Source organism: Spinacia oleracea, chromosome 2 (assembly GCF_020520425.1).
Source record: "Spinacia oleracea cultivar Varoflay chromosome 2, BTI_SOV_V1, whole genome shotgun sequence".
In the NCBI taxonomy this organism is placed as follows: domain Eukaryota; kingdom Viridiplantae; phylum Streptophyta; class Magnoliopsida; order Caryophyllales; family Amaranthaceae; genus Spinacia; species Spinacia oleracea.
Window position 1 is genome coordinate 107,194,099 of NC_079488.1, and position 18,114 is coordinate 107,212,212.

At 35.8% G+C, this 18,114-nt stretch overlaps 3 protein-coding genes and 1 non-coding gene across 5 annotated transcripts; 3 read left to right on the plus strand and 1 right to left on the minus strand.

The window, feature by feature from the left end:
• Positions 1-1,376: 1,376 nt before the first annotated feature.
• Positions 1,377-6,843, minus strand: LOC110785035 (cyclic pyranopterin monophosphate synthase, mitochondrial). 2 transcript variants are annotated; one of them, XM_056837707.1, is made up of 4 exons: positions 6,565-6,843; positions 5,648-5,779; positions 4,214-4,824; positions 1,377-1,627 (listed from the first exon to the last, which is right to left on the minus strand). In XM_056837707.1, exons 2-3 carry the CDS (start codon positions 5,747-5,749, stop codon positions 4,228-4,230), a joined length of 699 nt encoding a protein of 232 aa, XP_056693685.1. In that variant the 5' UTR covers positions 5,750-5,779; positions 6,565-6,843; the 3' UTR covers positions 1,377-1,627; positions 4,214-4,227. The 2 variants fall into 2 exon arrangements, with proteins under 2 accessions (XP_056693685.1, XP_021845169.1); XM_021989477.2 differs by lacking the exon at positions 1,377-1,627 and having other exon boundaries at positions 4,076-4,824; positions 6,565-6,840.
• Positions 6,844-8,258: 1,415 nt separating this feature from the next.
• Positions 8,259-10,833, plus strand: LOC110785044 (cytochrome P450 703A2). Its single transcript, XM_021989487.2, has 2 exons — positions 8,259-9,319; positions 10,048-10,833. Exons 1-2 carry the CDS (start codon positions 8,360-8,362, stop codon positions 10,684-10,686), a joined length of 1,599 nt encoding a protein of 532 aa, XP_021845179.2. The 5' UTR covers positions 8,259-8,359; the 3' UTR covers positions 10,687-10,833.
• A 3,195-nt stretch (positions 10,834-14,028) lies between these two features.
• TRNAQ-CUG (transfer RNA glutamine (anticodon CUG)) lies at positions 14,029-14,100 on the plus strand. Its single transcript has one exon. It is a non-coding gene; the product is annotated as a tRNA-Gln (tRNA).
• Positions 14,101-14,134: 34 nt separating this feature from the next.
• Positions 14,135-18,087, plus strand: LOC110786403 (uncharacterized). The gene is made up of 4 exons (XM_021990957.2): positions 14,135-14,598; positions 14,891-14,996; positions 16,462-16,558; positions 16,690-18,087. Exons 1-4 carry the CDS (start codon positions 14,203-14,205, stop codon positions 17,726-17,728), a joined length of 1,638 nt encoding a protein of 545 aa, XP_021846649.1. The 5' UTR covers positions 14,135-14,202; the 3' UTR covers positions 17,729-18,087.
• The last annotated feature ends 27 nt before the right edge of the window (positions 18,088-18,114 follow it).

Consider the following 18,114-nt stretch of genomic DNA (forward strand, 5'->3'; position numbering starts at 1 on the left):
TAAAAAACCTAATTAGTTTATTTGGTGATTATTCAATCACATTCACAAGTATTTATATTTTTAAATTTTCTAGTTACTTAAGATTATGTCAATTTAATATGAACATTTTTTTATATGAAATTATAACAAGTGAATGTTTTGATTTTCATAGGCATTATTAACAGGTTTGAATTTTACTTTTAGCACAGGACCCCTAACATGTTTAAGACGACCCTACCCCTAAAGTCCCTAACACACTACTAAGTATTAACACTCACACGTGGTAGCTAAGCTCGTCAAATCTTATTACTTTGGTGTTCGGAAGTTTAGTGAAGTTTCACTTGGATTTCATTTTACGTGACTTACATTAAGCGGTTTTATTATCGTGTACGGTGGTAACATTACTTACACGTTAACCCATCCGTTTAGACAATCAGACACGTACCTTAAGTAACTCGATAAACAAGTAAAACACTAAAATGTGTATCAATATGAAACAAGATATCGGACTAAGACTAACAAATACGGAGTAGACGTTATTAATCATATCTGAAATAATTGATTGAATATTCACAAAAGAAAGACTTTAGTCACTTTATGATTAATGGCATTGTCATGAAAATGCCATGATCTCTAACCAGTAACCATCCTACGATATTTCTTGTGAACAATTCTTATAAAGTGTGATGAAGCAAAAGAAGATCAAGGGAGCATGCTTTCATTGATTAAAGCTGCTAGGTTGCCACCAGTAAAGGGTAAAGTAGAGATCAAAATTGTGCGGACCTTTTTCCCTAATCCTTTTTTTCCTAATAAAAAGAATTGAACTAATTCTTTAGAGATTACTAGTAAAGATGGATGCGAGGGTCGATCCATGTCCCTAACAGACCCGGCCCACGCCAAGCCACTTGTTATATGATGAGTTAGTTCATGCCGGAAATTTTAAAGGTGTGGCCTAGGCACGGCCCACACCCATATGCCCTTGTGTCAGATTGTCGTGCCTAATTCTAATTCACTCAATTTAACATGTTTGTCGTGTCTTTCACGACTTCCTGCCCGTGCCTTTTTCGTGCTGGATCAGGTCGTGATTGAGCCAGCCTGGTATAGTACTATATTTATGCACTACTCCGGTCCGTAACATTTTCACCAAAGATTGTAGATAAAGTTTAAAAGAACAAAATGAATGAAATTAGAACCTACAAAAGAAAGAAGAAAATTAAAGAGACTCTCTAAATGCTTCTTTGGTTAACAATACAAACGAGCAAGTATAAATTTATGAAAAATGATAAGTTGGTAATTGTTTGATTAACGCATAAAAGTAAATATTGATAAAATGGAAATTCATAGGAAAAAAAACTTCCCACCAAACAAAAACCAGCTATCTTAGCTTTGTTCTTTTCACCTTATAAACTAGAAAGAAAAAAAATAAAAAAATGGCAGTAATTTTTGCAAGTGTTGCTCTTAGCTGGAGAACACAGAGTAGTAGCGTGGAAAACGGAATCCTATTTTGAGGCATTACGGCAAACATGTCGTCCACGTGGAGCAATAGCAATATGAAGCAATTTCACTATTTGCCAAAGTTTGTGGGGGAAAATGATAGGAATGAAATCAACACTTCTCCGCAGTCTCAGCTAATTACGCTATCAGTGGGCTGAGCAAATAGACATGAATGAATATTTGTCAATGCATTTTTTGGATGGTTTTGCCATTTGGGGGTGTTCTAAATAGTCATGTACTCTACGTATAAGTGTATACCAAGACAATAATGTGAAACAAAGATTAAAACAAACTTTGTACGGAGTAGTAGTTTAAAGACACGGAAAATATTAAACACACTGCAACATGGAGGGCGGAGAGGTGACATGTTGTGATGTGTGAGCAAACACATCACAACGCCAAACATGCACCATTTCTTTTAAAAAAGTACCATTCATTAAAAAAGAGTACCATTTCGTTAAACAGAGTGCCATTTCAATAAAAACGTGTATCATTTCGTTAAAAATAGTACTATTTCATTAAAAATAAAGTACCATTTCGATTAAAACATGTACCATTTCAATTGAAAAATGTACCATTTCATTGAATTTTGTTGTTGTTATGTTTTTGTAAAAACATAACAGACCGGGGTTTTTACTTCCTCATGCAACATGCTCCTAAGGCTAAGGCCCAAAGTACTGTAAAAAGTAAAAAGTAGTTGTGCAAAGTGGGTAATTAGTTAGTACTCGGACATTAGTTATGTTGTTTGATTTGGCGAAGAGATCTTGGTGAGGTAATAGCATGACGACAATCCCACTCCCTCCCCAAAAGATAATGGAATCACTCGGTTATTGGCCCCCCTTCAAAGGCTCAAATGCAAAAAGATGTTAATATAGGATTACAGGTGGTGGACTTAAATGGCCATTATGGCAGCTAAGTATCCCAGCCAAATACCAGTAGGGGTGAGTTCACACTCACTCACTGTAAGCCTAAGCGTAACGACATCTGCTGATAGAGGCAAAAAAAGGGAAGGTATACACTCGACGGTTTTGGTTGCGCCTCTACCATGTATGGTGTACAAATGCTTACATTTCACGCACCACACATGTCTCATACACCAAGACCTGTCAAAGGCGGGCCGGATTCGGGTCAGGACATAAAATCAACCCATCATGTCAGGGCAGGGCAAGATTCAGGCCGATTTCTGTGCCTAAATCCGCTATTTCGGGCCATCGGACCGGGCCAAATTTACGACTAAAAGTCTAGCTATACGCTGCCCCCAAAGCCCGCCAAAACTTTTAAAATTACGGTCCGGGTCTGAAAATTGGGCCTAAAAATTCTGCCCGACCCATAAATTCCGGGCCAGGTTCATGTTGATCAGGTTGGCACCACATGTATGGATCGTAAACTATTTAAGGATGGGAGTCATGGTACAATGGAACTCTTTTTTTTAGGGGTGGAGGAAGTAGAAATTAAGGCTTGCCCCTCAAAGGCTCAAACCATGTGAGGTGAACAAAGGAAAACCTTTCAACTAAAAAGGTGGAGAAAAGGGAAGACACAAAAGGCACCAAAAGTTCTACTCCATAAATGATAAAAATATTTCCTTCCCCAGTCTTCATCCTTAAGTTAATGACAGCCTAAAATTATCTCTTACTCCTAATTATGTTTTAAACCTTACCTTGAATGGCTTTTTGGGAACATTATGAACATGTTCATTGCTTATTGGACCACTAAGCTTTGTGCTTCTTATCTCTTACTATCATGGAGGTGAGCATTAAAATTGCTATCTCATAGAGTCACAGTCAACTCTTGATATTAATGATTATTAAACTTCCTAAGAAAATAGTAAGATGCACTATTTTAGGATATTACCAAAACAAAAAAACGACCCCTTTTCAAATATAACAAAGGTTTTTATTAGATTGCTTAAAATACCCTACTTAAATCGCAAACATGAGACATCCCATTCATGCAAGGTGCATGAAGCCAATGTGTGTGCATATGCTTTCGTGTGCACGCGCAGGCGTGAGACCACCATTTCGGATGCACTGGTATAAACCTTGTACTTAGTTATGTCTTTCCTTATCAAATCAACACATGCATCGGATCCGGACCAGACCAGACCACACCACACCAGACCAGAGCAACCTAGAAAATTCCTAAAATCAGAAGTAGAAATACGATTGAGAATACTTTCCAAGGTACTCGAATCCAAAGCAGCACTCACGAGTCACGACAACTGGTGATCCTATGCACCATAGCTAACACCCAACAGGACACCCTAAAACCTTAAAAGTCTACAAAATTGTAAGAAAAATATCCCTAGAAACTATAAGCGTCCTTTCAAGGACTATCCAAATTTCACGATCTTTCGAATTCAAGATGACATGAGACCTATAAAAGTTCCACTTAACTAGGGGGACCTAGGTAAGCAATTTCCTCCATTTCGTGGGAAGTAAAAATTCCTAAGAAGTGTTACTTTTCCCTTTTTTTTGCAAACCAAACAACACTACAACCTTCCACTTCATAGGAACTTACACTTCCCATGGTTTTTCATGTCAACCAAAAACACCTCAGTGACTGAAATTATAAACAATATGAATGAAAAGTTGAAGTGTGGAACTAGGAACAGAGACATAATTCAATTACTATTTCTTCAACTTATATTCAGTGTTAAACAATGATAAAATCTCAAGATCGGGGGTGTTTCCAAGTTGCAACAGAACAAGAACCGTACAAAAGTCAAGTCAGTATTACTCACCTAGTTGAATACCATTACTCGTCTCTGGACCAATCCCCACTCTTTCCTCCAGATTTACGCTGGAGTCTCACATTTGACATTTCAATGTGTTTTGAAGCAGCCTTGCACATATCATAGACAGTTAGACCAGCAATGGTGACAGCAGTCATAGCTTCCATCTCGACCCCAGTCTTTCCAGTTGTAGAGGCTTCCCCTTGGATATCAACACTGTAATCACTATGATTCAAACCCAAATCAACATTTACGTGAGAGAGGCTAATGTTATGGCAAAGTGGAATAAGGTTGCTAGTCTGCTTTGCCCCTGTTATTCCTGCAATTTTGGCTACACTAAGCACATCTCCCTTCGCCAACTGGTTTGCTGACACCAATTCAAACACCTTCTTCCCCAATAAAACTTTGCAACTAGCAATAGCTGTTCTCTTGGTGTTTTCTTTAGGAGAAACATCCACCATTTGTGCCTTTCCTTGCTTTCCAATATGGGTTAATCCGCAAACGTTTTCAGATACTTCATCAGGAGACGAATACTGAATATCTTGAGCTACACCTGCACTGCTACTTGAACCTAAAGGCCCTGATGATGAAGGAGGTTCACCAAAAATATCTTCCAGTTCCTAAAATCATAAATGGGATGAAATTTCACTTAGTATGCTAATAGAAAGCTTCCTATTCATGGAATGAAAAAGGAAAACAGTATTCCAGTCTACAAGAACTAGAAGAGAAAGCACGCCGGTGTACATATTTATGGAATACGGAGTATTAGTCATCTTATGCAGACTAACCGTTATTAAGTGGTCATCCATTTTATCAAGCAACAAACAACAACTAGCCAAAGAACTATAGCAGATGAAACCCAACTGCTGCCACTTTTAATTACATTATCAAACATTACTCTGTAACATACTAGGTCCCATGAGGATTTTTGAGGATGAATATAGATCCGAGTATTGGGTAAACGACAATCCAAATGTCTAAGGCAAGGACATTTTACGAATATAAAGAAAATCATATTCAGAAAATCTAATCGAGTTAAACATTTTCGTACAAAATTTTAACAAAAAAAACTACATATTCCCACTTATAGCTCATCAAACTATTTTATGTAGTTACCAAGTACAAGTACTCAATAAAAGTTTAATACTCTGTCAAATTTTCAAAGGTTTAATTTGAAATGTGTCCTGAGGTGTGTCAGCGTCCGATTACGTGTTAAATAAAGGACACCCCCTTGTTAGTTTCTGACTCTCCGTATCTGTGCTGCCTAGATAAACACTACATCTCATGGATAATATTTTTACAACGAAATTCAATCCCTTGCTATATACTTCATATATTGAAGCATAATCTCAGCAAACACAACAAAGTGCAGATTTTATTCAGGAAATCTAACATACTCCTACATATATTTGTCAGCAAGCAACAAATTGGGCATTGGCATACCTTATTGAACTCTGCAATAGACGAAGAAAGATCATAGGTGTTCTTGGTTGAGAAGCACCGTTTGGAAGGACAAAAGTTCACAAGAAGCCTCCGCGTAAGCATCCCCTACTTAAATTGGAGAGCACACTACGTCTACATGTCAAAAACCCAATTGAAGTGTTACACATACAAATATACAATTCAATATACTAAGTACTAAGATTTAGCCATCAAAAAACAAGTGGTGTTGTTCCAGGAAGCCAATACTCGATACGAACCTAGTTTACACTTAACATACAATGCCTAATTCCGAATTTTGCTGTTCAAATTACATGATCAACATGACAACTTATTTGGGACAAGGAAAGTTCATAAGCAAATCCCAGATAGATTTTGTAATCTTGATCATGTCTTAGCACAAGTAGTATAAGCGAAAGGCGTTTCACACTAGTGACAGAAGCGAAAGGAGCTCAGCAAAATTTCTCTCTTAAAGAACATACTTGCACACCAAATTCTCATCATTTGCACTACGAAGTTAAGTATGCTCTGAGCAAACACGGCAAATTTTGAAGTTTTAATTGGTACTCCTATACATCTATATGTAAATCAATGGCGGTTCAGAAATTTGGAAATCGGGATGTGAATACAAGATAAACAGACCGAATACGAAAATACAAAAGTTCAATAGCATAGTTTAGTTAACAATTGGAATTACAGCCAAGCTCTATATCTTCTGCATTCAAACATTTCACAAACCTTTTGATTACCATTACAATTATTATAAAAAATACAATCATATTTGTAATGTAATTAGCAAACAAAACAAACAATTGGTTCCCTAATCACTCAACCACAATGGAACCATTTGACTAATCGTGTTACTAAAATAGAGAACAGTAAGAGAATAAGATATTTAAATCCAAATTTAGAGCCCTAACCTTTCCGTGGGATAAAAATCACAGCAATTTGGACAGTAGGAGAATGGCGGTAGCTGCGGGCTCACGACCGACCGCGGAAAGCCGTGTGGCGGAGATTCCGACTGGCAATTCCGCCGTAGATTGCCGGATTGGGGGAGGTAGTTGGCCTAGTGCAGCGGCGGTTACCGGCGGTAGGGCGGAGAGTCGAATGATTTTAATTGACTTGAGCAAAACACACCGAGTAGGCGAGTACTCCCTCCATAACACACCGAGTCACCCTTTGAGTTTGCCCCGTTTTTTATTTTTTATTTTTTATTTTTGGGTTCTAGTACGAAATTCTCACTGTTTTTGACGAGTGGACTAATCTTTTTCAGAGTTTACATGGGGTACTTTCATGGGCAGCATACCCCCAATTGAGGTTTTTCCATTCTCAAACTCGAACCCGATACGTTGATTAAGGAGCAAGAGACCCTTAAAAAAATCAAATATGGTTTGCTAACGTTTGCCCTATACTATTATTTAATTTAGCAAAATGATAAAAGTAACAATCATGGTCTTTTCATTTGTCTTCTTTCTTAATAAAGTAATATTTGTGATTTATAACTACTACGTATCTTTTAAGGACAGACAGAGTAATAATTTGGGAGTAATTTTCATTATTTTTCTTTTAAGGAATTTTTCCATGATTTTTATTGCAACGAAATGTTTGATAAACTACTCGGTGAAATTGGGTAAGTATCGGTGTTTTTGTGTAGGCTCACACAGTCACGCATGCGAGCCCACCCAAATATTATTTTATCACTTTTGTTTATGATTAGGGTCAAATTTATTTTGATTAAGAGGCTAAGGTTAGTTTTATCCTTGGTTAAAATAACTTTTGTTATTAGTAGGGTCATTTTTAACATTAACTATAGTCACTTCAGCTAGTTTGTTACTCCGTACTAAAATTAGTGTCACACGACACCCAATGTACAATACAATAATTGTATATTTGGAGCACACCAAATCTTTAATAGTATTACGGAGTATACAAGTACAAATTCTTGTAAGAGCTAGGTTGTTTAAATTGTTAGACCACATGTCATGTCACTTATTCCCTACACACTTGACATACTATTAAGCAAGGTTTGAAAGTGAAGTACGCGTCAGACGATGAGGCGATATTATAGAAGACTAATTGAGCAGTTGTTATGGGAGTATATTTTTTGAGATAAAATAATCAGTAAGAGACTGCACCAAACAAAAAAAGCATTACCAATACATGTTTCAAACTAATAGAAAGGGAAATAAAGAAATCACATTAAGGTAAGGTTAGGGTTTTTTTTAAAAATAAAAAATGGAATGTCACAAATTACTTTACTTCATACATTATCGGCAAAATTATAATAGACTATTTGAGCAACTCCAATTGTTGTACCAAAAAACAATGAAATAGTCCCGAGATAAGTCCAGTAAACAACATTTAACACCATCAACTACCATCAAACATTAGAAATTGGAGTAGCAACAATTGTTTGAATCTCAAAATTCGTTGATTCATTTTTTTCAAGAGTAGAGATATACCATCTACTTTCCTTTTTCAATTTTTTAATAAGTAAGCTTGTACCCCGTACTATATTTTAAAAAATTGTTGATAGTCTAGCATTCATACACTTTATCTGCATCCTATCCACCCTTAATCTTTGGCACACATAATTTGTTTCTTAACATCTTTTTAGGAGATTAATTAGAATGCCCACTAACATGGCATGACCTATTGAACCAACCTTAAGAGCAATCAATCATCTCTTTCTCAACTTCTAAACCTTTTGTGGAGATGATAATTAATTTATTAGTACTTCCTCTATTAAATTTGATGGATTTGAGAACTTTAGCAATAGCTTTACTTTGTTCATATTTTGCTGCCAAGATCCTATTCCAATGGCTCAAGGCCAAGTTACACACACCCCATCACAAACTACCTCCTGGCCCACCAAGGTGGCCCATATTTGGAAACCTCCTCCAACTCGGCCCACTTCCCCACCGCGACTTCGCCTCCTTTTGTGAGAAATATGGGCCTTTGGTCTACCTAAAGCTCGGTAATGTGGGGGCCATAACCACCAATGACCCGGAAATTATACGCGAGATCTTGGTCCGCCAAGACGAGGTGTTTGCTTCACGCCCACAGACCTTAGCCGCTACCCACCTAGCCTACAATAGCGGCGATGTGGCCTTGGCCCCTATGGGCCCAAAATGGAAGCGAATGAGAAGGATATGCATGGAGCATTTGCTCACGACTAGGCGGCTCGAGCTCTTTGTGAATCATCGGGCCGAAGAGGCCCAACATTTGATCCAAGATGTATGGGCCCGTTCTCAAGGAAATAACCTTGTTAACTTAAGGGAGGTATTGGGTTCATTTTCTATGAATAATGTGACTAGGATGTTGCTAGGGAAACAATACTTTGGGGCCGGAACCGCGGGCCCACAAGAGGCCCTAGAATTCATGCACATAACCCACCAACTATTTTGGCTATTAGGTTTGATTTACTTAGGTGATTATTTGCCAATTTGGAGGTGGGTTGATCCATATGGGTGTGAGAAGAAAATGAGGGAAGTGGAGAAAAGGGTTGATGATTTCCACAGTAAAATAATTGAGGAACATAGAAAGGCAAAGAAAATGAAAGAAGAAATGGGAGTTGAAGAGGGAGAAATGGATTTTGTAGATGTTTTGTTGAGTTTGCCTGGTGAAGATGGAAAAGAGAACATGGAAGATGTTGAGATTAAAGCTCTAATTCAGGTATGATCCAATATACAAAGTATGTTATAAAAAATCATAACCATAATGTTTTTCATGTAAATATGAAGTTGATTTCACGATGAACATACTAACATAGTATTTTGCATGAAACACAATTATTTAAATCTTTATAAAGTACTGCATACAAAAAAATAATTGAATATATATTATGTTGCATGGAGTACACCTGATTACTAGACTGGGTAACCCAATTGGCAAAGGATTAAGGTCAAATTAATAGGATTTTCACTGGATAGAGAGTAGAGACATAGAGTTCTTATTGTACAAGGTCTTTACTGAACATAGTGAATATATGATCAAACTTATAACACATAATTTTAAAAATTAAAATAGTTATAATATAAAAGAAAAATATGTATATAGCTCTGTATTCAATTGTATTCGCATATGGCTCATTTTATTCATTTTTCCTTGCTCGTTTATTTACCAGCCTATTATCGGCCCACTATTGACCCGTGACCCACTTTGACCCCAATAAACCCGAACGCTTAAAAAATCCATTAGACAAGTGGATACACATGTCTTACCACCAATACAATGCTTATCCGATAAAAATTACTCTTTCATTACCTAATCAGCTTTTGACCCTCACCGATCCTAGCCGAACCGCCCAATAACCAGATCTACATGGAAATGGACTGAATTAATTAGTAAAGGTTCTTCAAGGGAGGGATTAACATCCTAATAATTAAATTGCACCAATGCAGGATATGATAGCTGCGGCAACAGATACATCAGCTGTAACAAACGAATGGGCAATGGCAGAAGTAATCAAGCATCCACGTGTCCTCCACAAGATCCAAAAAGAGCTCGACACAATAGTGGGACCCAACAGAATGGTAACAGAATCAGATCTTCCCCACCTTAACTACCTACGCTGCGTCGTACGTGAAACCTTCCGCATGCACCCAGCCGGACCCTTCTTAATCCCACACGAATCACTACGGCCAACCACAATCAACGGCTATGACATCCCAGCAGGGACACGTGTCTTCATCAACACGCATGGTTTAGGGCGCAACCCTACAGTGTGGGACAACATAGAGGAATTTTACCCGGAAAGACACTGGCCGTTGGATGGGAGTAGAGTGGAGATTAGCCATGGATCTGATTTTAAGATATTGCCTTTTAGTGCAGGGAAGAGGAGGTGTCCAGGGGCCCCACTTGGGGTGGTGTTTGTGTTAATGGGATTGGCTAGACTTTTCCATGCTTTTGATTGGTTGCCACCAGAGGGTATGAAGGCTGAGGAAATTGATACTAAGGAAGTTTATGGGATGACTATGCCTAAAGCTCAACCTTTGATGGCTTTGGCTAAACCTAGACTTCATTCTCATTTCTATCTTTGATACATACATCAATCTCTGTATTGTTCAAGCTTAGCTTGTCTAATTACTTGTTGCATTGTAACAATGTAAATGCAACTACGTTGACTATATTGAATATTATAAACGTAACAGTCTCTTGATAACTATATTTAATGGTCCTTTCAGAAATTATTGTCTCATGTGTCACAATTTATGTGTTGTAAGAACTAAGATGATAATTAACAATTTACCAAAAGATCATTTATAATAGTTGAATTAGTGGATCATCATGTCAAGCTTCTTATTACATGGTTTATATTGAATTTATAATACTCTGTAATGTATAGAGAATTTTACCATAGTATATTATATGTACCCAAGTCACCATACAATTAGCTAATGATACGAAATTTCATTAGTTGTAAATTTCACCATTTCTAAATTGATTAATCAAGCTGTTAATTTTCGTAAAAACATACAAATGGTTAAGTATTAGCGATGTTATTAATTTGATGATAAACAGTGACTCACCTTTAACCTCCCATTTCCGTACGCTTGTTTATTCATTCATCAACGTGGCTCACCTTTAACCTCCCATTTTAATCTATGACCATCATCGTTTCGCCCCAACGCGCGGATGGTGCAGGGGCCTGCACGTAGATCTACGTGCACCTGCACCAAAACGCAAAAAATAAAAAAATACAAAAAGAACATAAGAAACTAAACAGAAAGAACATAATAGAGTAAACGAAAAGAACATTAACCAAAAGCTGAAAAGAACACTAATGTTAAAAAACTAAAGAAAATGTACAAAATTGAAAATAACATATTCTCTCTTCTGATACACTATAAAAAGAACAACTATTTTACAAAAAGAACATCATGTGAAAAATGCAATAGAAAAAAAAAATATTATCGATAATATTATAAAAAATTAAAAAACAGTAAAAAAAGTTAAAAAGAACACAAAATAATTAAAAAAAGAACAACAACTTTCTTAGAAAACACAAAGAACAAAATCAAAAGAAAAATAAAATAACAAAAACTCAAAAAAATTTAAGAAAAAGACAACAAAAAAAAGAACAAGAGAACAAAACACATGAAAAAGAACAACATTTTCTTTTTCCTTATCAAACAAAAGAACAGAATGAAAGGGACGAAAAGAACAACAAATCTATGTTCTTTTATTAGTTGTATTTGTTCTTTTCAAACCAAACCACTTAGTGTTCTAATTAAAAAGACAAAAACGACGAAATTTTGATGCACTTAAAACGAGATCTATATTTAAATGTATTTTTGTTCTTATCCAACGCATCAGATCTATGTTCTTTTATTAAGTGTTATTTGTTCTATTCAAACGATTTTATGTTCTAATTAAAAAAAGACGAAACGACGATTTTTTGATGCACTTAAAACTAAATCTATATTTTAAAAAAAAGTATTTTTGTTCTTTTACCACGAATCAGACTATGTTCTTTTTTAAGTGTTATGTGTTCTTTTCAAACCATTATATGTTCTTTTTTTAACAATATATGTACGTTGATATAAAAGAACAAACTATTTTGATTTAAAAGAACAAACTATGTTGATGCCACAATAAAAGTAAAGTTGTGAAAAGAACATTACAATTTGAAAAGAACATTAGAGAAAGAACAAGGAAACGTACCTTAAACACTTGATCAACATTTATCAGGAGCAGCAATATCTTTTAATAAATCTTAAAAAATTGTTCTCAATCCTCGAAAAATATCACGCTCTCCAGATATTCTCTTGCTTTGAAAACTAGCCAAATTGAACTAATGTTTTTCTTAATTCACTCATTTTTCAACAAAGGAGAAACATTCAGAAGGAATTTTAGAGAGAGAATAAGGAGAAAATATATTTTTTACTCTTTCACTCACCATCTCATTCTTTCTCTCTCAAAAAATCTCTCTTATGTTGAGAGAATATAAATCCTCTCCTCTTTCGGTCTCTAAAATGTATTTATAAAATGACTAATGGTTATGATCCATAAGTACAATTATTATATATATAGTTGCTGAAAAATAGAAAATGAAAAAATAGGAAGTAGAATCAAAGAATAACAGAGAAGGAGAAAGAAAAAATTCTTAAAGAGTGCATAATGAGAACTATGCACGTGTTTTTATTTTGTTCTTTTAACAGAATATTATAAAAAGAACAAATGAAAAGACTAAAAGAACAAATAGAGAGACTAAAAGAACAAGTCAAGTACCTTGTTCAACAATAATATATGATTCGGAAACATCATTTTCATCATTCTATTATGAATTATCAAGCACATTATTCATAATATCTGAAAAAATAATAGGTTAACATGTATAAAACCAAGAAAAAGAACGCAACCAAAAGAACAAAGGATAAATAAAAAGTAAGAAGAAAAATAACACAATAAAATAAAAAGAACAAGTTATGAAACACAAATGAAATTGAAAATAATAAAAAAGAAGAACACAATAGAATGAAAGAACAAATTATGAAACGAAAATGGTCTATTTTTCTACTATAATGAAACTGTTCTTTTAATACGAGCATAAAGAAACTGTTCTTTTAATACGAGCATATGTTCTTTATTACGTAAAACTGTTCTTTTCTGGAAAAAAAATCGTAATTACATAATCCAAATCTTCAAAATCAGCGATTTCAATGAAATCAACGTGTTGTTACATAATTTGATTCATTAAAATCATCAAAACCACCAAAACTCGATTATTACAAAAACAAAATCATCAAACACACGATTATTACAAAATCAAAATCTTCAAAACCTATAATTTATTTTTTCAAAATTGAAAAATTACCTTCCAAAATCTGATTATCAGCTGCAGAATTCAGATTTGAAGAAGAAGAATCGATTTAATTTGATGTTGAAGCAGAAAAATCAACGAATTTTTGGGAATTTTCACTACTTTCTCTCTCTAAGAACTATTTTAGAAAACCTAGTTCATACTTTCTCTCTCCTCTTCACAATTTGAGTTCAAAACCTAAAATCTAGAAAAATATATATCGCAAGAAGAAAACAAATCGAATAAAAATCGCGAAAAACAGAGCTGAAAAGAACAGAGCCTTTAATGTTCTTTTGTTCTAGGGTATTGTTCTTTTGTTCAAGGAAAATGTTCTTTTGTTCCCAGGATTTAATGAAACACGCGCGTTTTATGTGTTTTTTATGTCGTTTTGTTTCAGGTGCACCTAGAGCACGGTGCACACGCCTGCACCATCAAATTTGCGGTTTCGCCCTACTATCCTAACATAAGTAGGTTATCATTTAGTTTAATATTTCACAATCAAAATTGTCAACATAAATCTACTAAAATGTACAACTGTATACTTTTATAAAATAAGTTTTCGTCTGAAAAGCAACAATTCGGTTCTATGGTCTAGCGGTTATGACACAGGACTCTGAATCCTGTAACCCGAGTTCGATTCTCGGTAGGACCTTTTTTTTGAAAGTTTTCCCTCCCAAACAAAAAACCCTTCTTCCTAAAAAAAAACCAGTCTTCTTTTTATGCTTCATCCCTTTCATTTTTACTCAAAACTGGTATGACAGTGAGATACTTCATCCCATCAAACCTGAATCTCTCTCCAACCTCCTCACTCTCTCTCCCTATATTCAAAATGGACTCCCAAACCTCCGACAAAATCCGCCTCACTGTCACCGAAATCCTCAATTCCTCCGACATCGATTCCCTCACTGAGCAACAGGTCCGACATCTCGCCTCCGATAAACTCAACCTCGACCTCTCCGGCTTACCCCAGAAAATCCTCGTTCGTCAAACCATTGAATCTTTTTTGCTTTCTACCCCTGACGACCACCCTCAAAACGACGGCGTTTTGCCTCCTAACTTACCCGTCACCGCCATTAATGCACCTCACAAAGAAACAGCGGTTGATCAAGAAGACAAGAAGCCTGCTGAGTCATGTCATGTCATTTGCAAGGTTGAGACTTTTCTTAATTCTCTAATAATTTCCCTTTTCTTTAAATTGTTTTTGTTTTGAGATGTTTTATTTAAACCCTAACTTTGTACGGAGTATACAAAATGTTAATCAAATGTTGCAATTCAATCTGGGTTGGTTTAATAGAAAATTAAACTGAATTTTATACACAATTTTATCTTCTATTATGTTCTTGTTTAAGATCATATTTCTACCCCCTTTTTTTTGTAATATAAATAAATAGTTGAATTTGTTGAGTGATAAGTGATTAGTATTATTATTGGATGGATTGTAGTTATCAGAAAAGAGAGATGTAGCAGTCAGAAGTTCTGGAGGGAAAACTGTTGTGTCAATTAGAGAACTATCTTTGAAGGATGGGAAGGCCATTCCTACACCTACATGTAATTTTATACCTTCATCTTCCTTGGTAAGCTGTGGTGTGCATTTTGTTTCTGCCTATTATAAACGGCATCATCAATCCGTTTCGTGCTTTGTTGTATGTTCTTTGTTAGGGGAATATATAAATTTTTCTATAAGACGGTCTTACACAAAAGACCACATTTGTATCATACAAGTTAAGCAATGGAACTAATTAGTTAAGCACTTGAACTAATTAGTTAAGCACTGATACCAATTAGTTAAGCAAAATAATTAATTAGTTAAGCAATGGAACTATTAGTTAAGCACTTGAACTAATTAGTTAAGCACTGATACCAATTAATTAAGCAAAAGAATTAATTAGTTAAGCAATTGAATCAATTAATTAAGCAATGTAACCAATTAGTTAAGAAATAGAACCAATTAGTTAAACAATCAAAATGGTCTTTCCGGTAAGGCGGTCTTACACAAAAGTTGCCGTAGGGGAATATGCTATAGAGTTTGGAGGAACTTATCTTTAAGAAACTTGAGTATCCTTAAGAAACTTATCTTAAGAAACTTATTCTTTGTTATGTAGTAGGTTATATTGGTTTTTAGTTATCGTTTTCGGCTTAGATTTGAAGGTTGATAATGATTAAAGTTTCCCTGTTGATTGCGAGCATTAAGGCTTTTGCTAATGTACAAGATGATGAAGTGGGGTAGGTTGGAAGGTGGAGTGATATGTTGAGTGTTTCTATCATGGTTAAGCATTTGTTGCTCATGTAGTGACTTATATTAGGGCTCCGTTTGGTAAGGCGTAAAACGTTTTCATTGTAAAACGATTTTCTATGGAAAACATTTTTCAAGGGAAAACACAATTCCAAACTAGTTTTTATTTGTTTGGTAACTTAAAGGAAAATGGGAGAAGATGGTGAAGATTGAGGGGAAGAAAGGAGAGGGAGGTAAGGAGGAAAGAAGGAAAAGTGGTTTCCCTCTCTTTCAAATGGAAAAGGGTTTTCCACCTTTGAGAGAGTAATGGAAAATTGTTTTCCATCCCTTACCCAACCAAACAACATAAAATGATTAAAAGGGGGAAAATCGTTTTCCATGAAAACGTTTTACGCCTACCAAACGGAGCCTAGGTTATGATTTATGACATGGGAAGCAGTATTTCTTTTAATTGAAACAGCTTCTAATCACAAATTCTGGTAAATAGTATTGTACTGTATTACTATCTGTCTTAATGTTTAGTGTTTCAGGTCTTGTATAGTTGTATTGCTTATCTGTTCCGCCGGGAAGGCAAAGGACGAGAGGGTGGGGGTTGAGTTTAAACTTAACAGAGACGAGTATATATTCACAATTAATAATAGTCTCATAATCTTTTGAGTAATACTACTATACTATATTGTTATGGTTGCTTAGTTCTTGATGTTAAGCAGGTGCGATTAGTGTGAATGTTGGATGTCTAATCCTCCCTCTTTCATCTAATTCTTGCTGTTGGTTTGTTAGGCCTAGGCATTAGCTTATATCCTGACCAATGGTCGATTTTCAAGAAAAGCATCCCTGCAATTGAAGAAGCCATAACCAAGGTTGAATCAAGACTAAGGTTAGTCCTTTTCTATTGTAAGAGTTCTTCAAAATATGAAAATGTTCTGTTTTCTCATGGCTTTTTTTAAAAGCCTACTTTACTGTAAATGGATGAAACGACAAATGACACGAATGCCATAATTTCTGTAGATCTGAACTTCAAGTTAAACAAACTGATGATAGGCACGGTATAAAATTACGGCATAGACCTAGACTTGTGGCCAGTAGAGAACGAGCTGTTGATAGATCTGCTGTAGCTTCTTCACCCCAAAGACTTGTACCTATTGAAATTATTCGTTTTGATGGAAAGAATTATCAGCAATGGTCATTTCGGATGGAGTCATACCTGGACCAATTGAAGGTCGGATATGTGCTTTCTGAATCATGCCCTAGTGCCGTGGGAGTTGAAGACCGGGAACTGGCTCAGACCTTATCTGCTGCAGAAAAGTGGGTAGATGATGACCATATATGTCGTCAAAACATTTTAAATTCCTTATGCGACAACCTGTATGGGCATTACTCAAAGAAATCAGGCACTGCTAAAGATGTTTGGGAAGAACTCAAGCTTACCTATCTTCATGAAGAGCATGGAGCAAAAGTTTCTCTTGTAAAAAAGTATATTGAATTTCAAATAGTTGAAGAAAAACCCGTCTTCGAGCAAGTTCATGAGTTCCATCAGATTGCAGATGCACTTATTGCTTCTGGTATGTACGTTGAGGAGAAGTTCCATGTCAATGTCATCATTTCCAAGCTTCCCCCGTCTTGGAAACCTAACATGATCGAGTTGATGAAGGAAGACTACTTACCTGTTTGGATGTTGATGAACCATCTAAAAGCAGAAGAGGAATCTCGTCATAAAGGCAACATGTGTGACACTCCTCGTGTTTCTCGGTCTGATTTGCCGCCTGTCTTTCAGCCGAATAAGAGATTTGGACCCCAAAGGATACCTATGAAGAAGCCTGGTGTTGCTCATGGAAATTATGAACCAGACCGAGATAGGAAGGTTAAATTCTGTAGCAATTGTAAGAAAAAAGGGCATAACCTGGACCAGTGCTGGTTCCTCAAAGCCGAAGGGAAGGATACTTCAAATGAGAAGGACAGTGTTGCATCTGCAAATGCAGCTGGGGCAGACACAGATGTAACTGCACGCGATAGTACAGGTTTGGCACCGGCTCTCCCCTTAACCTAATTTCTCTTTTAAAATATACTTGTCTTAGAACATCATGTCACATTCGGATATTGCGGATGAGAGGACTAGTAGAAGGTTTTTACTGTTCTACTGTATATTGCTTGGGAATATGTTCAACGGCGGATCCAACATTTTTATACTAGGTGGGCCGAAAACCAATGTAAAAATATCCTAAAAGGACGGGGAGGAATATGATGTGGTGATCTTGGACCATCATATAGTTTGCTAGTTTTTGGCAGGTCTTGGTGGATTGTAATTTTTTTCGGTAGATCAGTAATTTCACAAGAAGCCATGTAGATAGCAAGATTTATTATTATTATTTCATTAATACATGTAGCTAATACATGATCAATTTATAATCCTCAACAATATGGTGAAACCGAGAG